The sequence below is a fragment of the Phoenix dactylifera genome, chromosome 13 (genome assembly GCF_009389715.1).
Source record: "Phoenix dactylifera cultivar Barhee BC4 chromosome 13, palm_55x_up_171113_PBpolish2nd_filt_p, whole genome shotgun sequence".
In the NCBI taxonomy this organism is placed as follows: domain Eukaryota; kingdom Viridiplantae; phylum Streptophyta; class Magnoliopsida; order Arecales; family Arecaceae; genus Phoenix; species Phoenix dactylifera.
Window position 1 is genome coordinate 6,891,768 of NC_052404.1, and position 24,020 is coordinate 6,915,787.

Genomic DNA, 24,020 nt, shown 5'->3' on the forward strand with positions numbered 1-24,020 from the left:
AACCAAGTTAAGTATGCACTCCATATCATATAACAAACTTAATCTATTGATGTAAGTATTTTCTATGATTAATTGTGGTACATGCAATCTTTCAAGATTAGAGGGAGAGTGGAGAAAAGAAGGGAGTTTGACTCAAGATCAGAGAAGGAAATGATAAAATCAAACTTGTTATTGATCCACAAATTTAATTATTATAATTAAGTCTTTACAAATACATATCTATTCTATAAAAAGATAATGATTTAAAACATGACCGCTGAGATTAAAAATATGACATTGAGGTTGATAAGGTGAGAAAGCCCATAAGCTTATAATGGTTCTTGCAAATGGTGATTTTGATTTACTTTATCTTGCTAAATGGATTGAAGACGAGAAAATTATTATTGTGTTGTTCTTGAACCTCGTGACAATGATCTTATGGTAAGTATTTTCTATCAAACATGCAACTTTTACAAAACAACCTCATCAAGTGATGAATATTGATCCGAGGAGTGACATTATGTCTTCATCATGGACTCAAAGAAATGCTTGTTGTTGTAGAATGGTTCTCCATCATGGTAGATTTATCATAATTCTACATTGATAGACGAACTAAGAGATACCCCGAGTCATTTACTAGACAAATCAGTTTGCTTTTGACTTTTTTTCTCTTTTTTTTCTCTAACTAGAAATATGAAAATTAGAAACAGATGTTTAAACCACATGTAACGCATGTTTCCATTGACTAGTTATGATCCATGTATTTATGCACATAATTTAAAAATAACTATTCATAAATATTAATATAAATACAAGATATCAATAAAAAATTTAAAAGTATTGCTTAAATTTTTTAGCATGCTTTGCATTACGACGCATGGTCTGGAATTGGGAAATATAAAAAATATGCTAGCATGTAGAAATTATTTTATATAATATATAATTATATTTTATATATAATTCAACATAGGATCACTCTTAGTATGATATAGGAAATCAGATGCCGATTAGATAAATCTTGCTCAATCATATGGCAAATCAAACCCCAATTGGATAGGTCTTGCTCAATGCAGTTATTGTTTTAGCTAATTATTTTGAATCTTATTAGTAATTATAAATCTAAATAATCTAACTTGTGAGGTTGTTCTTCTCTTTTTTTTTTTCTTTTTTTTTCTTAAGAAAAAAAGAGGAAGAAGAATTAACTTCAATACCAGAGGACCAGTAGCGCTTCCAACAAGCAAACCAGACAAGGGACATCCGATCTCCACATTTAATCGATACCCGCGCGTTTTGAATCTGGATCACTCCGTTGAAAACAAAGCCCCGTTCCAACTGTGCTCCGTTGGAGAGGAGCATTACTTTTTTTTTCCTTTTATCTATTTATTTTACTTAGCATATTTTTTACATATAATCATGGCCATCCGTTGTGGGGTTCGAGTTAGGTCCAACGGTCATCGGAGCAGTTGCTTGTCCGACGCATCCAAAAGCGTCGGATCTAATTCCCCTCTCTTGAGACGCATCATGCATAGAGATAATCCGGAAGGCGAACGGGTATGCATCCATTAGCCGGGGCCGATATCGAATTTAATCAAAAAGAACGGCAGGTTTGGTGTCCGAGTTTCCATCTCAAATGAAGGGGAGCGAAGAGAGGGAAGAGAGAGAGAGAGAGAGAGAGAGAGAGAGAGAGCCCGTCGTCCACCGCTCACCTCGGTCTCGTTTCCCTCCTCTCCCTCCTTCCCGAAGCGCAATTCCGTCGATGACGAGGTCAAGGGAGGCGATGGAGTACTGAGTATAAGAAGAGGGGAGGTGGTGCCTCAAATGTAGTCGATGGATCCACTTCGCCGCCACCGGAACGTCGCCTTCCTCGGCCTCTCGGGCAACCGCTGCAGCGCCGGCTACATTGGAGGTCCCGGCCTCCCTCTTCTTCTTACTGTTCCATCGTCTCTCTCGACCTCACCATCCGCCGTAGCGCTCGAAGACGGAGTTGGACATTGGGAAGGAACTCAACTAGAGCTGAGCTTATAAAACACGACCAACCGAGCTCAGATTCGATGTTCCAGCGCATTGCCCATTGTACACATGGAATAAGATATACGGGCAAGTGTAGGAAAAAGACTGTCAAATAGTAGGATACAGGCACTGGCAAAAGCATCTTCGACATTGTCAACCAGATTTGAATAACAGCACGGCTTTCGAGTCTACATAGAAATAGATGAAGTGGTTGGTCTCATGCGTCACGTATGAACCTGTTAAACAAGAAGCCAACAAAAGAATATTTATCACTCAGTCAACAAGTTAATCCATCACAATTCATGGTTAGTTTTTAATAAAGAAACAAAAAAGAAGGGAGAATAAAACTTCAACCCAAGATATAGTAAAAATGGGACATAATTGCATGATAAATGCATTATATAGAACTTCACTGCTACAGGTACACATAGTTCAGTCATATACTCAGTTCAGTTTGAACAAGTAGATAAAAAACCTCATTCATTATGCCAACACTAAAATTAGCAGTACTGCATGTAGTAGAGGATACCCAGAGATATATAAAAAACCCAGATGACCAAAAAAATAATTGATGGCTAAAACAAAAGAAGCCAAGATGGTCTCTCATATAACCAAGGGTATCAAGTTTATCCAAATGAACTGCATTTGTGGACTTCTAGAAGCTAAGACAATTAGAATTCACTTGCTCTGGCTGTTTAGAATTTCAAATGACTTTTACTAAGTAGAGTGGGGATGGTTCAATGAGATGTGAACGTCGCTGGACGTGTTAGCAAATATAAGGTAGAAAGACGCAGAAAAAATTACATTGATCACATAAATATAACATTAACACTAAGCCTTATCTGATCAAGTTAAGGCAGGCAGTCAGCATGATATTTCAATTCCATTTCTCCCTTCCAAACACAAGCTTGCCTTCACATGTTTAAAACTGGAAGCAAATATGCTATTCAAGGATGCTGTTCTAAATATGTATTGCTGGCATAAGAACAACAAACTTATGCAAACAACATTGTAGCCTGTCATGGTTTCATATTTGCGAACTAGTGGAAGAAAGTCTTCATGATAATTCATAAAGTATGAGATTTATGTTGCACTGGAACCGAAGAATGGTGCACAACAAAGGGAATGGCTTAAAAAGAAGCATATCATACAGTAAAATTGGAGTACACGTATCGTATGAAGAACCCGTTTCAGCAAAAAAAAAAATACAGTAAAATTGGAGAGAGAAGGAATAGAGAACTGAAAAGGTTAGAAGATTAATGACAGCAGAACAGCCAAGCCAATCATCAGCCCTTTCCTCACTTCCATCCATATTTCCTAGCATTAATGCAGTTTTGCACAAAACACGTTGCCTCTTTAGCCTCAACAAGAACTCCACAAGGATGCTAAAAGGTACAATTTATTTATATAGACTTCATAATGCGACCAGAACCTTATTACTAGCTGAACCTCACATTACAATGGCTGGCCCATGATAGATTACTCAATCATTTAGTCAAACTTGAGTCAAATTTTCCTTTCCTTTTAAAGAATCTCACGATTGACTCAAAATTCTGCGAGCACCTACATGTCCTACACATTGCAAAGGAACCTAAAAGTTATGAAAACCATATATAGTCTCTCTTTTTACAGTGAATGAGCTATTACTTAGTTGAGTGCCTAATTACAACCTTTCAGATGAAGTGTTGCTTCTTTACCAAAACTTGCAATGTTGACACTAAAGGAGCTTGAAGGCAACTTGGTGATGGTCCAAGGAGGCTGATGAGTAAACTTCCCAAGCCAAGGCACTTATTCCATGTATGAGCAATAATGCTCGTAGCATGTCAAATAGCAACCATATCCCTATATTTATTATTTGTTTTATTAAGCATATTATTATTTAAGTTAGTCATTGCATATTTTACCATCACTTTAGAATAGTAAGTTTTCTTCTAGGGTATAAGAGGGCTTTTAGTTCCTGGGCCAGAACCAAGCTCCTCTTCTACTCCCAAAGAACAATTATCTCACTTCTGCAAGTACAATCACTTGTGAACGTGCTTGCTCTGACCTCCTGTGAGCCATCCTCCCTATATGGTTCCATGTTACTTCATCTAGTCCAGATAATTTGACTACATGCATTCCAATATTAATTCACGAAAGTGTCTAATTTCAGTTGCAAGACAATGAAATGACAGAAGACGAGGCTTTCTCATCTAATATGGATGAACCTACACAAGAATGAATCGGAGAAAAGTATTTTTCTCAAACTCATATATCTTGAACATGAGTAGAAATGCAGAAGGGGCTCAATAATTATGATCATGTCATGTAGAAGTGCAAAGATACACACCGTTGAAGGAAAAGGGGAGGAAACATTGCCATCATAATATAAACAAACACTTTTGAAACTGGAAAGCAAAAAATATCCCAAACTCATAGGTCCTATGAATAACTAGTTAAAAGTATAAATTGATAATGTTCACTTCCTGGAATATGCATCTAAAGACTATAGTATAACAATAAAATAGTTTAAGCAACACATCAAAAAAGACTTCATTGAAGTTTAAAAAATTAAATATTATGTAACCCAATAATTAAAGTAATTAACTTGGAAACAAAAGAAAACATCGAAGGGCATCTTGCATTAACTATAGATGTATTAAATTATAAAACAGTGTCTGTGGAAGTATATTTCTCATCTAATATGGATGAACCTACACAAGAATGAATCCGAAAAAACTATATTTCTCAAATATATCTTGAATACGAGTACAAATGCAGACGGGGATCAATAATTATTATCATGTCATGTGGAAGTGCAAAGATACACACAGTTGAACGAAAAGGGGAGGAAACATTGCCATCATAATATAAACAAACAGTTTTGAAACTGGAAAGCAAAAATTATCTCAAACTCCTAGGTCCTATCAATAACTAGCTATAAGTATAAATTGATAATGTTCACTTCCTGGAATATGTATCTAAAGACTATAGTTTAACAATAAAACAGTTTAAGCAACACATCAAAAAAGACTTAATTGAAGTTAAAAAAGATATATGTTATGTAACCCAATAATTAAAGTAATTAAGTTGGAAACAAAAGAAAACATCGAAGGACATCTTGCATTAACTATAGATGTATTAAATTATAAAATAGTGTCTGTTAGAGCAAAGCCAATTAATACCAGAAATGTTATTTGCTTTACTCAAGGAGGTCAACATATGAAATCTACTTTCATGCTCACAGATTGATAAAAAGACTGGAGGAGAAAATAACCGCATGGTCCTAATAGGATGTGGAAATCATGTACACGACTGCCAAAAGTAGTTCAGTAACCATTAAGAAAAGGCAAGAACTAAGGATACATACATATAATTTCAGAAATGTATGAGGATATAGTGCGAAGAACAAGTGGCATGGATAGTAAATTCTAGTTGCAATAGTTGCCTGCACCAAGAGTAAGGATTGCACCCTTGTATCTTTACACTTTCATAGAAGCATAAATGCAAGTCTCATGGAATTTAATTATGCAAACTAATTATGAATGTTACAGAGTTGAACTGCTGAGAAAAGAAGAGAAAAATGGGAGAAGCTCACAGAAACATGGGTTGAAAAACCTTGCTCCATCAAACATAGAGTTCTTTTAACCTTGGAGTAAATAATCTTTTATTACATATCAAATATACAAAGCAGAGAAACAAAATGGAGCCTCTGTGATTTGAAGCAGCTGGATGGTAAGAGGTTACCTCATCACTACATGCTGTTAAAACTTGAGAAAAGATGCTATAAAAAACAATAAAGACAATAACGGTATACTATTTGAACTCTTAACATTAAAGAGGGTTCCCTTACATATTATACATCTTGAGAAGATTAAGATGTTGAAGTGCATATGACATAAACCAGGGGACACAGTACTAAGTAACTGAAAATAAAGTCTACGGGTTGTAATAATGGGCACATGTTCGATGAAGACTGGAGGTTGCTGTTTTGAGAAAGGATTCAGGAAATCTTGTGCTAACAGAAAATCTACTTCTTTGGTAGGTAAAATATGGCGATGCCTAATCCATAAGTTTATTCTCAAGTAAATGGATGAGACTTCTTGGTTAAAGCTGCAGTTACGACAGTTGGTTCACCTTGGTGGCAAAAGTATAGAGCATACTTTGCAATATCCAACATGGATAACTAGAAAGCTGAAAATTTCACGCATATAAAATAAGTTTTGACAACTTCAAAATCCTAAAACAATAATGTGGTCAATATTCAAAGGTATATGCTGAGAATCAAATTAGACTTCTGAATGTAGTTAGATATGAAACTCTTCAGACCTTAATATGATCTTGAAATTTTTTTTGGATGGCTGGTATCAGGATTAAAGAATTACTTGGTGTGCTAACATCTTCATTCTGATATTACTTCAATGATGCTTCTATAATTAAAAGTCCTAGCATAGATAAAAGTTGCTTTTATCTACATCTGGATGTGTAAAAAGGTTTTTCGTTGCATTTTATCCAAGATTTCAGCTTTGCCTCCGGATTGCATTGATTGGCATGTCTTGCAAGATACAAGCTACTTTGATCTTTTCGTATGGACTCACATCCAGACCCAGAAACCTCGTAATAAACCGTTGAGGTCTCGATCAAGAAATTCACGAAAATTGTCCACAAGAATAAACATTGGGCCACATGGATGAACACCTTTTCCTACTGCCTTCAAGTAGCCACTCAACAGTCTAGGAAGAAGCACTGACTTTGCACGGGCAGTTTGTTCTTAATCAACATCCAACAAAAGAGATATCTAACAATGAGAGATTCAAAAAGAAAAGGAGGAGGAAAAAACATTCCAAGAACACTTCGAAATTCTAATAATTAACCATAACCATCATCTTTCGATTGATTATTGATTATCCCGATGCACGGATTGAAATTTCTCCATGAAACACTTTACCTAAGGGAACTATCGTTTCCTTTGTAACTTTCCCCCCTTTGTGCCAAGCAGTTCGATCAAATTCTCAATCAGGTAACTACTTGATCATGCACCCTCATGACTTCCCTGAATTCATCCAGCTAAAAAAAAAAATACAGATCTGAATTCTTAGAACTTTTCAGCTAGCTAACTATCTTTCCTTGGAAAAAAAAGAGAAAAACTAAGCTAAAAGACTGATACGAACGCAAACAGCAGACGAAAGAAGAGATCAAATGGAGTTACCGAAGTTGCGACCAACAATGCAGTGCCAAGTGGGGCCGTGCTTGTTGTCGAACTCCTTCTTGATGTACTCCGCGATCTCCTTCTCCACCGTATACTTCTCGAACGCCTGCTCCACAAATAAAACAAAGCAAACCCTAATCAACAGACCGGAAAATAGTAAAAAAGAAGAAATTTAAACTTTAGTCTAATATGGAAGCAGACGTAAAAGGGGAGATGCGATGGAGAGAAATAGGTGGAGCTGCGTACAATGCGGGCACACTCGAAAACCTCCTGCTGCATCTCCTCCTTCATATCGGCGCTCTTGAAGGTGATCTTCCTGGCCGCGGGGGCCGCGGGCCCTGTCCCCGTATTGTCCCCTGGCGGCGCCGCCGACTTCCGGTCATCAGAGGAGGTCCTCAGGTACGCCATTGAGGCCGCCGATCTGGCGCCACCCTTCTTTCTCTCCTCCGCCATCTCGCCCCCTTTCTCCCCCTTTAATCCCTCCCCGATATCGCCGGCGCCGGCTCCGAAGAGAACGCGGCCGCTCGCTCTCAATTTTTCGGTAGTTTCGGAAGAGGAAGGAGATCTGAGTCTTGTTTTATTCGACTTGCTAAGCGTTCCAAGACTCTTTCAAATTTGGAATTTAGAGAGAGATGGGGGCTGGAACAAAATTACCCCTACGGTATGAGTATAGTATCGACAAGTATTTTTTTGACCGCCGGTGCCTCGTAGCGGTACCGTGGGCGTGGATAGAAAGCAAACTATTTTCTTTCAGCAAAAAAAAAGAAAAAAAAAAGAGCCAACTATTTTTGTGGACGAGCTTACGCCTTTTTTTTTCCCTTTTTTTTCATTTTTGTTTTTTTTTAGCGGCCGATTGATATTACTCGGGTACGAACACATCTAATAAAATTGGAGAACAAATGTCACGAAATGAGCTTGTGTTTTGTCTGGACTAATAATGGTGATGCCCGATTCTAGTATTCTTTAGTTAGCATTTGGTAAGAGTATAAAAAAATAAGTACAAGATTAACTAAAGTAGGTGATATAGCAACGGTAGATGTTTGTATCAAATTCATTTGATCGTTAATTTTTACAGAATAAATAATAAATTAAAATAAAATTTTCTAGTTTTTTTGGGAATGAGAAAAACTACTCTTATCCCTTTCTAGTACACTTTATATGACAAAAACACCGAAACATAATAAGATATTATATACAATATAATAGTGTATTATTAATTATTATATCATAATATTGATATATAGATAATAATATAAAATTTAGGGCTATAATTTAAAATGGTGAGATGGGCATAAAGAGTGGGTATAACACTATCCCAACATGGACATGGAACAACCTATACCCAAAAAAGAAAAAGAGTACAAGAAGGTTTTACTGAAGCATTATCACCACTGTGCTAGAAATGTCTGATACTCTTCTTTTGGGGACGGATGTCAACATTTAGAGGGTACCCCTCTATTGCTTCGTCTCTAAATTTTGTAGGTTGTATCCAAGTTAAAATAGTGTAAGCAGCTGTTGTATGATGGAGATGACGAAAAAAAAAAAGAAAAAAAGAAAAAGAAGAAGAAGAAGAAGAAGAAGAAAGAAGCGGCACCATGCACCTGCTCCACGATTCCGCCGTGCCGATCCACCGCTGCACCCGTAACCGAAATATTAATTGAAGGAAAACCATTTACCAAATATGTTCCACCCCAACGTGGCATACCACACGCCCCTATCCCTCCGAATCAACTAATCATCCCATACCACGTGGCATGCCACCGGTGCAACGTAGTGGTTTGGTAACGCAATTTAGGTCGTCTAGTCTAGAAAATACCTCCCTAAGCTTCAATCTTTCCCCTACCTACCCTTGCAGCTTCCTAACACGTGGTCTTCTGGTTCTTTCTGTGGATAAAACCACAGAAACAAACAAACAAGCGGAGAGCGTGTAGAAATAGGAGGAAATCTAGAGCAAGAGGAAGAAAGAAACCATGGGGATGATGGGGTCTCTCCTCCTCCTCGTCGTCCTCCTCCTCTGCATCGCTTCCTCCGCGGTAAGCTCACCCCTGCCCATCATCTTCTCCGATGATACGAAGCCGAGCGCCTACGAGGTGCTCGAGTCGTATAACTTTCCCATCGGGCTGCTCCCCAAGGGCTGCCTGGGGTACGACCTCGACCCGGACACCGGCGAGTTCTCCGCCTACTTCAACGGCACCTGCAGCTTCTCCCTGGAGGGCTCCTACCAGCTGCGCTACCAGGCCACCGTCTCCGGCCGGATCTCCGCCGGCCGCCTCTCCGACCTCCGCGGCGTCAGCGTCAAGGTCCTCCTGTTCTGGATCAACATCATCGAGGTCACCCGCCACGGCGACCAGCTCGAGTTCTCCGTCGGCATCGCCTCCGCCGACTTCTCCGTCGACAACTTCTACGAGAGCCCCCAGTGCGGCTGCGGCTTCGACTGCGACGGCGCTTCCTCTTCCGCTTTTGATCGATCAAATCTTCTTTAAGGTAGAACAGAAACCCTTTTAATTCCTCTTATGTTTAACTATATATGCGTATCTACTAGCAATGGAAATGGAAATGGAGATGACCCTTTTTATATTTCTCTCTTTTAGTTCGATCAAATCCATCTTTAGGTTCTCGAGCGGAATGGAAGAATTCCTCTAATTAATAATTTAAAGGATTTTTTTTTTTTTTTTGCGTGAATACCCTTCTCAAAGTTTAAATTTGCATAAATATCTTTTTAGAACTTATATTTATTTCCATACCCTATAAAGCACAGATTTTGCACAATATTCTCACACCATTAATAAAAACCATATTTATTTTATTTAAAAATAAAATAAAAATTTTAAATTAATTTTTTCTCTTTTTGCGATCGTCTTATAAATATTTTTTTTTTCACATCTATCTATTAAGAATACTTTAGTTATTTTAATTTAAAATCATTAATTTTTTAATAGCGTTAGATGTTATGGGTATTGTTGCTGGTGGTCCAAACCGAGAACGATTGGCACAGCGGTGTGAACGGGGTCCCGTTTGAGTTGCCTTGGTTGGTGTTGATTGCGCTCCACTTTCCACCGGGAAACCTGCAAGCAAGCCTCGCACCACCACTGGGGTAGTGGGGGCCCTCCGACGATCAAGTCAGAGGAGATTGGAGGAGAAGGAGAGATAATAGTAGCAAGTAAGAGAATGCTCTGGAAGTTCTTGCTTACCCTCCCCCTTCTCCCCCCAGCCGCATATATACCAGGCTGGGGGGCCCTTTTGGGGGGTTGGTCATCGTGTAGCACGATGGAGCTGCCACTGACATGGCCGTTACAGGGCGTCGTGGGGCAGCGCTGGGTACGGCCATGACAGGGCGTAGTGGAGCTCCGCTTTGTACGGCTGTTACAGGGGATCGTGGAGCAGCGCCGGATACGACCGTTGCAGGGAGTAGTGGAGCAGAGGGCCGCGGCGTGCCTCTGGGAAATAGCCTGTCGTTGTCGAGAGATGTCCGACTCGGGGTCGGGCTGCGGAGACGAAGATGTCCGACTCGGGATCGGATTGCTGGATCAAGGGGCAGCCGACTCGGGGTCGGGCTGCGGAGCCGAAGATGTCCGACTCGGGGTCGGATTGCTGGATCAAGGGGCAGCCGACTCGGGGTCGGGCTGCGGAGCTGAAGATGTCCGACTCGGGGTCGGATTGCTGGATCAAGGGGCTGCCGTAGTCTTCCTGGGCGCGCGTGCCGGTCACGTGGGGCATGGTGGCTAAGTTCCCCCGTAACAGTAGCCCCCCACTTCCGAGCCTGAAACCAGAAGGGGAACGGGTGAAGGGAGTGATGCTTCGAGATTGCCGCCATCCCTCGGAGAGGCGCGCGCGCTTCGAGCTCCCCGCCTTCTTTATGGCGTACGGCGGTTGTTTGCTGACCTGGCAGTCTGAGGATTTCGGCGGACATCCCTCCTTAATGGCGTCGATTCGCCTTTGGGGCGCGAGCGACCCTTCGGCAGCCAGACGTCCTCTGGCGTCACCGAGGCGTCACCCACCTTTCCGCCTATTTAACCGGGGGCCCTCCTCCGTCCGCCTTTCTCTTTACAGACATCTTCGAGTTTCTCCTTTGCGCTGCCGCCATTGCCGTCGGACTGTTGGCTTGCTCCTCCTTTGACGCTCTCGGAGCCGTTCTTCCTTTTCTTCCGGTGAGTTGCCCCATTCTTCAATTTAAGGCTCTCCATACTTTCTCCTTTTGTATTAGGGTACTCCAGTCGTTCCGGTCCTTTCCCCCTTCTTGACCCCGTCCTGACCGTAGATTCACTGGCCATTAGGGATGGGCGAAGTGAGAGCAGACCGCATTAAGACGGAGCTGGTCGCTGAAGACCTAGATAGGTTCGTGGCTCGATACCACCTTCCCGAGGCCTGCAATGTTACGCTCCCGGGGCCTGAGGAGAGGATGTCCCATCCTCCTCCAGGGAAGGTCGCCATCAATGAAGGCATTCTTCAGGCTGGGTTTCGCTTTCCCCCCTCGGACTTAGTTGTGCAGGTGCTTCGGGGTTTAAGAGTGGCGCCGACGCAACTGGTGCCGAACTCATGGCGCGCCCTGACGGCCTTCCAGGTTCTCTGCCGCATGCACGAGGTTCCCGCCACCCTGAATGTCTTTTGGGAATGCTACGGCCTGAGCGGCCACCCCCAGGACAAAGGGTGGTGGTGCTTTGCGGCGCGGCGAGGGTGCGGCCTCGTCAAGGAGGCTCCTTCCTCCATTCACGGCTGGAAGGAGCGTTTCTTTTTCATTGACGTAGATCCCTCTTGGGGAATCAGGGCAACCTGGGAGACGCCGATGAAGTCCCCGATTGGCCTATCGAGGTTGTCGAGGGAGGAATCCGATGGCGTCGCCGTCTTGAAGGGGTTGGTTGCCGAGGGCCGGCTCCCCTCGGTGGCTTGCCTTATTTCCGAGGATACCTTGGTGAACGTTGGTCTGAGCTCGGTCCCCACTGACCGTGAGCCCGCCACCATTTCTTTTTTAGCTCTTTTCTCCTCTTTCGTCTCGTTCTTTCCTTCAGTTTCTCAACCTCCGACCACCTCGTCCTTTTTGCAGAGATCGACGACGTCATGCGGTCGGACAAGGCAACGGCTGTTGGTAGGACGTCCCTACTGGAAGCAGTCCGGAGGAAGAAACGAGCTCCTCCGAGCGGGGCCCCACCGGCGAAGAAGTCCCGCCGGCAGGCGACTCCGACGCCGACAGACGGGTCCGGACCCACCGATCAGGGGGACGCCGCGGGCGCGGACCGGGAGTTGACGCTGTATCAGCCCTTCGATGCCGAGACTACCGTTTCTCCGGAGGCATCACCCGGGCGCGGCCGAGATGGATGGGTCGGACGTGATCGGTCCCCAGCCCAGCCTTTGACTCGGTCGGCTCCGGATGATACGAGGAGGGACGCGCCGAGGCCCCGGCCGAGCGGGACCCTGTCAATTCCAGGGGCGGTCCCCGCCCCGAGCATGGTCAGCATGACTCTTCCCCAAGCGATGGGTAAGGGTAAGGCTGCGGAACCACCGTCCGACTCCGGGGAGAAGTCGGGGTCGGCCTTCACTTTCGCCGGCGCCCGAAGCCTCATCGAGACGGTACTGCTGGAGAAGGACCGCAGGCAGGTCCGGGAGATGAGGGTCCCTGACGTTGGGGCTGCCAGCTGCGTCTGTCTCATGTCGGTGAGTGTTCTTTTGGTCGCTTTCATCATTTATAGGCTCTGTTGATCCCCGCCTGACGCCCTCGTTTTTCCTATCTCTTAGCTCGCCCAGTACATGATCCGCCTGGAGGAGTGCTACGAGGAACAGGCGAGGCTTCTGGCGAGGGCCGAGAGCCAACTGAAGGCAGTAGAGGAGGGAGGTCAGGCTGCGGCGGGGAGGACGACCAGGGACCTCGAGATGAGGCTCCAGGTGGCCGAAGAGCGGGCACTCGGCTTCGTCACCCTCGAGAAGCAACTGTTGGAGGCTCAGGAGCAACTCAAGGTTGCCTCGGGTCTCGAGGGCGAGATCAAGAAGGCGGAGGAGCGGGCCGAGAAGCAGTCCCGGAAGGCTGCCGACTACCGGGAGAGGTGGGAGAAGGCCCAGCGGTCAGCCGACAACGCCCGCAACCGAACCCGGTCTCTTGAAGCCAAGCTGGGCGAATTGGAGTCGGCCTTGGAGAAGTCCCGCGCGAGCGACCAGGAGCTTCAGTCGCGCCTGGAGGAGGCTGAGGCTGCTCGCATTGCTGCCGAGGCGAAGCACAAGGAGGCTCAGGCTGATCTGCTGAGGATCTCCTCCGAGGCGGACGACCGGATTGTGGCGAAGGTCTTGGAGGCGAAGGCTCAGATTATGGAGCGGGCAGAGGCGGCGCTGGCCGAGAAGAGTGCGGAGATCGGGCGTCAGGCGGTACAGGCTTATCGTCAGTCCGCCGAGTTCACCCGTGATATGTCGGAGGCGGTACAGGCCTATCGTCAGTCTGACGAGTTCGTCCGTGACATGTCGGACGCGGGGTCCGACTCCTTTGTCTTAGGCTTCGAGGAAGGCCTGGCAAGGGTGTCGGCTAAGTACCCCGAAATTGACCTGAGTGGGATCTCCCTTCTCGACTCCCCTCCGGCGCCATTGCCTGCTGCTTCTCCAACCGTCTCCCTACCCCCTGCGGACGTGGCCGGCGTTCCCGACCCGGGGGTTCCTCCAAGCTGACCTTCTGTATTTTCGTTCTTTTCTTTGTGTGTTGGCGTTTTGCCAAGTTGTATGGGTCTCGGCCCTGAAACAATGAAAGTTAATGCAAATAGAGTTTCTTCATTTCACTTTCGTCCTTCTTCTTTTTAACTCTTGGTAGCGTCTCGCTGACTCCCGACTCTTGAAATTCTTCTGGCGCTAAGCCAGGCATCCGAGGGTTCCGCTCGTTGGTCGGCCAAGGCTGGCGCAAGCCGAGGCGACCGGTCGGGGCTTCAGGCTAGTCTGCTCCCGGGACGATCATCGGGTTAGCCTGGCATCCGAGGGCCGTGCCTCGGGAGATTCCGCTCGTTGGTCGGCCAAGGCTGGCGCAAGCCGAGGCGACCGATCGGGGCTTCAGGCTAGTCTGCTCCCGGGATGACCATCGGGTTAGCCTGGCATCCGAGGGCCGAGCCTCGGAAAATTCCGCTCGTTGGTCGGCCAAGGCTGGCGCAAGCCGAGGCGACCGGTCGGGGCTTCAGGCTAGTCTGCTCCCGGGATGACCATCGGGTTAGCCTGGCATCCGAGAGCCGAGCCTCGGAAAATTCCGCTCGTTGGTCGGCCAAGGCTGGCGCAAGCCGAGGCGACCGGTCGGGGCTTCAGGCTAGTCTGCTCCCGGGATGATCATCGGGTTAGCCTGGCATCCGAGGGCCGAGCCTCGGGAAATTCCGCTCGTTGGTCGGCCAAGGCTGGCGCAAGCCGAGGCGACCGGTCGGGGCTTCAGGCTAGTCTGCTCCCGGGATGATCATCGGGTTAGCCTGGCATCCGAGGGCCGAGCCTCGGGAAATTCCACTCGTTAGTCGGCCAAGGCTGGCGCAAGCCGAGGCGACCGGTCGGGGCTTCAGGCTAGTCTGCTCCCGGGATGATCATCGGGTTAGCCTGGCATCCGAGGGCCGAGCCTCGGAAAATTCCGCTCATTGGTCGGCCAAGGCTGGCGCAAGCCGAGGCGACCGGTTGGGGCTTCAGGCTAGTCTGCTCCCGGGATGATCATCGGGTTAGCCTGGCATCCGAGGGCCGAGCCTCGGGAAATTCCGTTCGCTGGTCGTGCGCCTGTCGCTTGCCGCCCGACGGGATTTCTCCGTGGCCAGCTGCGATCGTGTTTCTCCTCCTCTCCAAGCGTCGCCTGGGGAACACCAGATGGGCATTAAATGCTAATTGAGGGGTTACCTGGAAAATCGGATCGCCAGTTGCTGCTTGCGAGGAGTGTCAGTTAAGCGGCCGCGATACGCGCGTTCTTCGAGGCGGATGCGGCCTGGGCGCGAGCGGAGATATGTGGACCTAGGGGTACAGGCCACCCGGAGTGTCCTGCACAAAGAATGCGATTAAGGAGAATAACGCTTAGGAAATCGCGGGAAGATACGCCTCGAGAGCCGGATCGGCTCCGGATTCAATGCGCCCGCATTTATTGGAGCCACCCGCAGCGGAACGACCGGGGGGCCGCAGTTTGGCTATAAATATAGGTGCAGGTGCGATGGAGCCTGCCAAGCCGGAGCTGTTCAGGTTGCCATGGATCGTGGGCCTCCTCTCCGGCGCATGGTTGAGAGACCCCTATCGAAGGAACGGGAGGCGCGCCCTTCGCGACTTCCGCCAACTAGCCGTTTCATCTGGGATCAACAAGGAGGTTCTCCCCGGCGGAACTCCGCTCTAGGCGTTTCATCCGGGATCACGTCTCCCCTCCTTGAAGTTCGGCCTCCCGATTGAGCTCCGCACCAGGCGCTTGATCCGGGACCGCGCCTCCATATGCTCTTCTCCCTTGTATTCCTTCTCTCTCCTAACACTGGGGAGGACCGGAATATCCCTTGGAGGTGGCGTTCCCCTGGAGGCAGCGGGAGCTTCGTCTGCGGCGGCTCCTCGTCTTTTTCGTGAGGCGTGGATGGCGCCTCTGGGTAGGAGCAGTGTGGACTTCTCCTTCGTCCACTTCTTCTTCATCCGCGCCGGCTCTTCGTCTTCTTCGTGAGACGCCGATGGTGCCTCCGGTTGGAAGCACCCACTTCCGGCGGGATTGCAGCCGCTTCGGATGGAGGTTTCGAGATCCCAGATCTTCAGCTCGTCGGAGTCTCCACCTCTTCTTTACTTTCTTTACACCCTAATTCCCCTCTGGGAATTCCTTGTAATCACACGAGCACGCCATTGTAACCAGAAATTATTGAAATGAAAAGTGTTATACATTTTTGAACTGTCTTTCTGGCATTGTCGTTCTACTGGTAATACATCCGCAGGTTAGCGGAATTCCAGCTCCTTGGAATTTCTCGACCATCTAGGGCCTCCAACTGGTAGGAGCCAGGTCGGTTTACCCAGCGAACCCTATACGGGCCTTCCCAATTTGGCGCTAGCTTCCCACCTTCCGCAGGTTGAGATGCTTTAGCTCGCCTTAGCACCAGGTCTCCGATTCTGAAAAGCTTCGGTCGGACCTTGGAGTTGTAATATCGGGCCACCCTCCGCTGATACATCGCCATCCGAACCTGCGCCATTTCTCTCGCTTCTTCCAAGAGATCCAGGTTCCCTCGGAGTTGCTCCGAATTGGCCTCGGGTCGGTGCGCGGCCACCCGAGGTGAGGGGAGTCCGAGCTCCACGGGGATAACGGCTTCCGTGCCATAGGTTAGGCTGAAAGGCATCTCCCCGGTAGGGGTCCGATGCGTGGTCCGATACGCCCAAAGGACATTCTCGAGTTCTTCGACCCAAGCTTGCCCCGTCCGACCGATTCGCGCTTTGATTCCTTGGAGGATTGTCCGATTTGTGACCTCGGCCTCGCCGTTGGTTTGGGGATGCGACACAGATGTGAACCGATGCTCGATCCCGAAGTCCTCGCAGAAGTCACGGAAATGCTTGTTGTCGAACTGTCGGCCATTATCCGAGATGAGGACCCGAGGTACCCCAAATCGGACAATGATGTTCTTCTTCACGAACTTCCGGACTTGCGCCTCCGTGATAGTGGCCAGCGGCTCTGCCTCCACCCACTTGGTGAAGTAGTCGATTGCAACAATCAAAAATTTCCGCTGAGCTGAAGCGACGGGGAATGGTCCGAGGATATCCATTCCCCACTGGGCGAAGGGCCAGGGTGCAGTGATTGGTGCCAAGGGGACAGAAGGGACTCTCTGGACGTTGGCGTGGCGCTGGCAGGCGTCGCATTTCCGTACATGATCCTTTGAGTCCTCCAACAAGGTAGGCCAATAATAGCCTTGCCTCATGATCTTGTGCGCCAAGGACCTAGCCCCCAAGTGTGATCCGCAAACGCCTTCGTGGACTTCGCCGAGGACGTAGGTCGCTTCCGAGGGGCGGAGGCACTTTAAGAGGGGGGCGGTGAACGAGGTCCGATACAGCCTCCCTTCATAGAGTACGTAGTGGGCGGACTTCATAACAAGTCGCCGAGCTTGATCTTCGTCTTCAGGGAGGATTCCTTCGGCGAGGTAGGCGACAAGCGGGTCCATCCAAGACGGCTCCGGATCAATCGCCATCACCGCTCCAGCCTCGCCGATGCTCGGGGCATCCAGGGTCTCCAGGTAGATCGCCCTCGACAAGTTGTGCGCGTCTGCGCTCACTAAGCGGGACAACCTGTCGGCCCTGGCATTTTCACTTCTTGGGACCTGCTGGATGTCGACACTGCCGAGGTCGGGAATGAGTGCTTGCACCTTCCGGACGTAATTCTGCATGGTCGGGTTCCGGGCTTCGAACTCCCCACGGACCTGCCCGACCACCAGCTGGGAGTCGGTGAAGACCTTCAGGCGCCGGATGCCGAGCTCCTTGGTGAGTTTGAGTCCCGTGACTAGGGCCTCGTACTCCGCCTCGTTGTTGGTCACTGGAAATCCGAACCTCAAGGCATACTCGGCTATCACTCCATCTGGACTGGTAAGGACCAGCCCGGCCCCTCCACCTTCGGGGTTCGACGATCCATCGATGTGAAGCGTCCAAATCGGGAGGTCGAGGCTGGGTGTTTCCGGCGACCTAAGTTCCGCCTCCTGCACCGTGCACTCGGCGAGGAAATCCGCGAGCGCCTGGGCCTTGATGGCGGGTCGGGGCTGGTAGCGGATGTCGAACTCACCAAGTTCTGCTGCCCACTTCACCAGCCGTCCCGCATTCTCTGGATTGCTGAGGATCTGCCGCAGCGGTTGATCGGTCAAGAGGGTGACAGAATGGGCCTGGAAATAGGGGCGAAGCCTCCTGGTCGCGGTCAGCAGCGCGAAGGCGATCTTTTCAGCCTTCGTGTACCGCGTCTCGGCATCCCGTAGGACCCGACTGATGTAGTACACAGGCTTCTGGAGCTTTGCCTCTTCCCGAACCAGTACCGCACTGACTGCGGTTGGGGAGACCGCCAGATAGAGGTAGAGCATCTCCCCTTCTTGCGGCTTGGACAGCAGGGGAGGAGACGCCAAGTATTCCTTGAGCTGGTCGAATGCTGCTTGACATTCGGCCGTCCAGAGGAAGTCTTTCGGGCGTTTCAACACCTTGAAGAAAGGTTGGCAGCGTTCGGCCGATTTTGCCACAAATCGTCCGAGCGCGGCGACCCTCCCAGCGAGCTCCTGAACCTCCTTCACTTTGGTCGGAGGGGACATATCTTGGATGGCCTTGATTTTGTCCGGGTTGGCTTCGATCCCCCGCTGGTTTACAATGAAACCGAGGAACCTCCCGGCCGAAGCGCCAAAGGCGCACTTCGCTGGGTTCAGCTTCATGTGAAACTTCCGTAAGGTGGCGAAAGTCTCCTCCAGATCCGCGATGTGCTGGTCTGCATGGCGGCTCTTCACCAGCATATCGTCCACGTACACCTCCATGTTCCGGCCGATTTGCTCTTTGAAGATTTTGTTGACGAGGCGCTGGTAAGTGGCGCCAGCATTCTTCAGACCGAAAGGCATTACCTTATAACAGTACAGCCCCCGGTCTGTTATAAAGGCAGTTTTCTCCTCGTCCTGTGGAGCCATCATTATCTGGTTGTAGCCGGAGAAGGCGTCCATGAAAGACAGCAGCTGATATCCGGAAGTCGCGTCGACCAGTTGGTCTATCCGCGGAAGCGGAAAGCTATCCTTGGGGCATGCCTTGTTCAGGTCGGTGTAGTCGACGCACATCCTCCACTTTCCGCTCGCCTTCCGGACAAGTACGACATTTGCCAGCCATTCGGGGTAGCTGACCTCCCTTATGAATCCTGCCTCCAAGAGTTTGTCTACCTCCTGGTCGACCACTCGGATCCGATCCGGGGCACAGTGTCTCTTCTTCTGTTTTACCGGTCGGTGGGTCGGGTCGACGTTGAGGGCGTGAGAAATGACCTCCGGGTCGATCCCAGGTACATCGGCCGCCGACCAGGCAAACACATCGACATTGGCTCGGAGGAATTCCACCAACCGGGCCCGAGCTCCCAGGTCGAGATTGGCACCGACCCGGATCGTCCTGTCCGGGCGACCTTCCTCGAGGGGAACTTCGATCACACCCTCGGCCGGCTCCCCGTGCCGCAAGGCCACCTCGTCTCTGGCGTCGAGGGACTCGACGCTTAAGGCTTCTACGGGCTTCTTCCCTTTGAGAGTTGCTAGGAAACATTGCCTTGCGGTCGGTTGGTCACCTCGGACCTCTCCAATCCCGGCCGCCGTGGGGAACCGCATGAGCAAGTGGTACGTAGAGACCACCGCGCGAAGGGCGTTCAGTCCGGGTCGTCCGAGGATAGCGTTGTAGGCCGAGGGAACACGGACGACCAAGAACCCGAGCCGCACCGTGGCTTCTGCGGGTGCAACGCCCGCAGTCACAGGCAGCTCAACGACACCTTCGGCCGAGATAGCGTCACCAGTGAATCCTATGAGGGGGGTGGATGTTTTGTGCAACAATTGTCTGGACAAGCTCATCTTTTGGAAGGCCTCGTAAAACAAAATATCAGCTGAGTTCCACTATCCACAAGAACACGCCTTACATCATAGTTTGCCATAGTGAGGGAGATCACCATGGCGTCATCGTGGGGGGTCTGAACCCCCTTTACATCTTCATCACAAAAAGTGATTACATTACCGACCCTCTGCCTCTTTGCGACGGCTGCCCCTAACGCTTCAGTCGAGCCCCCTGCGTTCCTCTCGGGCCGTGAGCAGCCCCCAGTGATAGTGTGGATCACGCCCGCGACGGGTCGATTCTGCTCCCGAGGCTCCTGAGGGGCCGGATCGGCCGGACGCGGGTCTGTGGGGGGACGTCGGTCGTTCACATATCGACCGAGACGCCCTCGGCGGATGAGAGCCTCGATCTCGTCCCGAAGCTGGAAGCAGTCTTCGGTGTCGTGGCCGTGGTCACGGTGGTACTCACAGTACGCCCGAGAGGGCCTCCTCCCAGGAATCTTCTTCATCTGTCTCGGGACCGGGAGGTCCTCCCGCCCCTTGATTTCCATGAGGATCTGGGCCCGGGGAGTCAGGAGAGGAGTGTACCGGTTGAAACGTCGGGGCGGAGAACGAGGGCGTAGGGCGCCGTGGTTCCTCGCCGGCGACAGGCTTCTGCGCCGACGTTGAGGCGTCGGGCTCCTCCTCTGGCGTGCTTCTTTTCGCCTTTTCTTCCCGAGCTTTGGAAGGATCTCGGCGGCCTCCTTGCTCCGGTGGGCGGACGCCTCCTCGGCGTCCGCATACTGGTTCGCCCGGGACAACAGCTCCGGGAAGCTCCGCGGCAGGCGTTTGTCCAGGGAGAAGGTGAGTCTGCCCTTTCGGAAGCCACGCTTCAGGGCTGAAAGAGCCACTTCCTGGCTCAGGTTCCGGACTTCCAGCGTAGCCTTGTTGAAGCGGGTAAGATAATCCCGCAAGCTTTCTCCCTCGTTTTGCCGGACATCAAAGAGGGAGTCGGAGACCAGTCGCCGCCGGCTACTGACGGCGAAATGGGTGATGAAGAGGCGAGTAAACTGGTCGAAGGACTGGATTGAGTTAGCCTCCAAGCCGGCGAACCACGCCCTTGCCGGGCCACGGAGGGTCGCCGGGAAGGCCTTGCAGAGGAGAGGATCTGATGCTCCGTGGAGGAGCATAAGGGTCCTGAAACTCTCGACGTGATCCCGCGGGTCCGTCGCCCCGTCATAGGGCTCGATCGCCGGCATTATAAACCCCGGCGGATTCGGGGTCCGCAGGATCCTCGAGGCAAGCGCCGGCTGGGAGGAGATCTCCAAGTCGGCGAAGGGATCTTTGGAGTGGCCCTTCAGGACCTGGAGTTGTCGGTGGAGATCGTCCACCCGCCGGTCCAGGGAGCGCGACCGATGGGTGGGAGACAAGGAGCACCGAGAGGGGGACCGACTGGAGCGCGGGTTCCTTGAGGACTGGGGGGTCTGGGAACGCGCCCGGGCCCGCCTCTCGTACCCCGCGCAGCTCCGATGGGAAGGTCCCGGCAGAATGGACCGTGCTCGAGAATCTTCCTCGCGCCGGCGCTCCTCCCCATGGGAGAGGAAGGAGCGCGGGTTGAGGAGGACAGGCGAGCGCTCAGGGAGCAGCGGCTCCTGGGCCCGCTGCGGCGCCCGAGACATCACACCCTGCAGGTTCTGCACTGCCTCCGCGAGGGTGCGAACCTGCTGGGCTAACTGGTCGAACTGAGCGGCTTCGACCATCTGAATGGGGGGTGGAACGGTGGAGTGTTGCTGAGAATGTGTTGGAGACGCAGCGGCCTCCCGGCCGGAGGCACGAGAGGCCCCGCGACCGGAGGCATTGGAAGCTCCACGACCACCTCGCCGTGCCATTACGATCGCTCTGAGATTCGGTGCCCTCCTTCTAGCGCCAACTGTTGCTGGTGGTCCAAACCGAGAACGATTGGCACAGCGGTGTGAACGGGGTCCCATTTGAGTTGCCTTGGTTGGTGTTGATTGCGCTCCACTTTCCACCGGGAAACCTGCAAGCAAGTCTCGCACCACCACTGGGGTAGTAGGGGCCCTCCGACGATCAAGTCAGAGGAGATTGGAGGAGAAGGAGAGATAATAGTAGCAAGTAAGAGAATGCTCTGGAAGTTCTTGCTTACCCTCCCCCTTCTCCCCCCAGCCGCATATATACCAGGCTGAGGGGCCCTTTTGGGGGGTTGGTCATCGTGTAGCACGATGGAGCTGCCACTGACATGGCCGTTACAGGGCGTCGTGGGGCAGCGCTGGGTACGGCCATGACAGGGCGTAGTGGAGCTCCGCTTTGTACGGCTGTTACAGGGGATCGTGGAGCAGCGCCGGATACGACCGTTGCAGGGAGTAGTGGAGCAGAGGGCCGCGGCGTGCCTCTGGGAAATAGCCTGTCGTTGTCGGGAGATGTCCGACTCGGGGTCGGGCTGCGGAGACGAAGATGTCCGACTCGGGGTCGGATTGCTGGATCAAGGGGCAGCCGACTTGGGGTCGGGCTGCGGAGCCGAAGATGTCCGACTCGGGGTCGGATTGCTGGATCAAGGGGCAGCCGACTCGGGGTCGGGCTGCGGAGCTGAAGATGTCCGACTCGGGGTCGGATTGCTGGATCAAGGGGCTGCCGTAGTCTTCCTGGGCGCGCGTGCCGGTCACGTGGGGCATGGTGGCTAAGTTCCCCCGTAACAGGTATATATGCAAAAATAAGAATAAAAAAAATAGAATAAAAGAACAAGTATTTTATAAAGGTATATGTATAAATATTAATTTTGAGAGGGTATTTATGTAAAATTTGATATTGAGGAAGGCATCCATGCAAAAATTTTGGATTGCTGCTGCATTTAGTAGTTCTCTGTTGTCAGTTGAAAACTGCTTGGGCTTGGGAAGCTCTTGTGTGTTTTAGTCTCTAATTTTTGATAATTTGCCGTTCTTGAACTGTTTTGCTAACATGCCTTCTGTTTGTTTTGGCATGAAATATCAACCGATTCTTCTGTTATGTTTTTGTGAACTAGTGTATTATTTTAGGGCTTAGTATATGGTTTAGTCGTTAATATTGTTTGGTAGGTGGGTGTAGTATGGTTTGTGTACACTTTTGATTACGAGGACGGTGGTTTTGTGGATTAAGTCTCTTGTATTTGTGGTACGGAAACATATCTAGGTAATATGGCATGCGAAAATAAATTCTATATCAGATTATCATATTTAGTATAAAAAATAAATGAAAGAGATGGTAAAATAAATGATGGATAGAAACAGTAAAATAAATACCTCTAAAAGGTGGTTTTAGTTTCAGACTTTAGATCTGAAATTATCATTTCCTACATAAATACCCTCACTTATATTATATTAATATTAAATTAATTATCTTAATATTAAATTAATTATATTAATATATATTATATTGATATGTTATAAATATTTCAATATATTTATTAGTAGATACTAATTCTTAGTAAATAATTAAAATTATCAATAAATCTAACATAGAATTTATCAATAATTAATATATTTATTTACTTAAATATACTAAAAATATCTCCAACTAAATATGGTATTTTTTCCGAGGTCATTTTGCTGAGTAATTTTTCCACCAATAAAATATAGTAAAATTTATTTTTCTCTGCAATCTTTTTTTTTCAGATAAATAATACTTATAAATCACCCCAATCAAATGAATCCTAAAAAACAATGTACACTCGGGAATGCTACAAACTCAAGATAAGACTATCGATAATATGACAGTTAAACCTAGTAACCTTTTAACTGTGGCCAGCATCTGAAATTGTTACTCATAAAATAACTGCTAACAAGGACCATGCAGTTACCAAAAAAATTTGTTCTTTCATATCCTGTCCATTTGTATTAGTGCCGAATAATCAAGGGAACTAACATTTGCAAGCATGTTCTTGCATGCAGGTGGGACTCAAAAATATAAAACTTAGACAAAATGCTGTATTTACTGCTTATTCTAGCAACTCATGGAAGGTAGACAGTTACGCAGTTACATAAAGAACCAGATATGTATAAACACTTGATTAAGTACTTTTCCCAGGCTTGTCATCTTCAAGGTTATGTAGGTGGAAATACATTATCATCAAGGAAAAAAGAGTAATGACAACACTCAAGAGTCATAGAACCAAACCAGAAATACAAAACATGAGACTGAATGTTTATTTCACCAATATTTACAACTGCATAAGGCTAAGCAGACCATCCATAAACTTTATCTGTTCCATCAGAGCTCAGAATCCATCAAACATCAAATATAGACATGAGAACACCTAGATGCCAAAATGAAAGCACAAACATCTACCGGCAGCACTCCAGCTTGTGTGCATCAGAAGTTGAATTTTTCTCAAACTCAGGAAGCAGGAAATATTT

The 24,020-nt window shown here is 48.8% G+C and overlaps 2 protein-coding genes across 2 annotated transcripts; one reads left to right on the forward strand and one right to left on the reverse strand.

Annotated features, from left to right (window-relative positions):
* Positions 1-1,978: 1,978 nt before the first annotated feature.
* Positions 1,979-7,852, reverse strand: LOC103707225 (dynein light chain 1, cytoplasmic-like). The gene is made up of 3 exons (XM_008791626.3): positions 7,424-7,852; positions 7,178-7,283; positions 1,979-2,225 (listed from the first exon to the last, which is right to left on the reverse strand). The coding sequence occupies exons 1-3, from the start codon at positions 7,628-7,630 to the stop codon at positions 2,143-2,145; spliced, it is 396 nt and encodes a 131-aa protein (XP_008789848.1). The 5' UTR covers positions 7,631-7,852; the 3' UTR covers positions 1,979-2,142.
* A 1,222-nt stretch (positions 7,853-9,074) lies between these two features.
* LOC103707226 lies at positions 9,075-23,772 on the forward strand. Its single transcript, XM_039132884.1, has 2 exons — positions 9,075-9,661; positions 23,556-23,772. Exon 1 carries the CDS (start codon positions 9,148-9,150, stop codon positions 9,658-9,660), a length of 513 nt encoding a protein of 170 aa, XP_038988812.1. The 5' UTR covers positions 9,075-9,147; the 3' UTR covers position 9,661; positions 23,556-23,772.
* Positions 23,773-24,020: the final 248 nt, after the last annotated feature.

What these genes read in the sequence shown, in the direction of transcription:
- LOC103707226 (XM_039132884.1), top strand. Translation starts at nt 9,148, where the DNA reads ATGGGGATGATGGGGTCTCTCCTCCTCCTCGTCGTCCTCCTCCTCTGC.
- LOC103707225 (XM_008791626.3), bottom strand. Translation starts at nt 7,630, where the DNA reads ATGGCGGAGGAGAGAAAGAAGGGTGGCGCCAGATCGGCGGCCTCAATG. An exon ending in TTTTCGAGTGTGCCCGCATT is followed by an intron (nt 7,284 to 7,423) that starts GTACGCAGCTCC and finishes TTTGTGGAGCAG; the next exon opens with GCGTTCGAGAAGTATACGGT. An exon ending in CATTGTTGGTCGCAACTTCG is followed by an intron (nt 2,226 to 7,177) that starts GTAACTCCATTT and finishes CTTGTTTAACAG; the next exon opens with GTTCATACGTGACGCATGAG.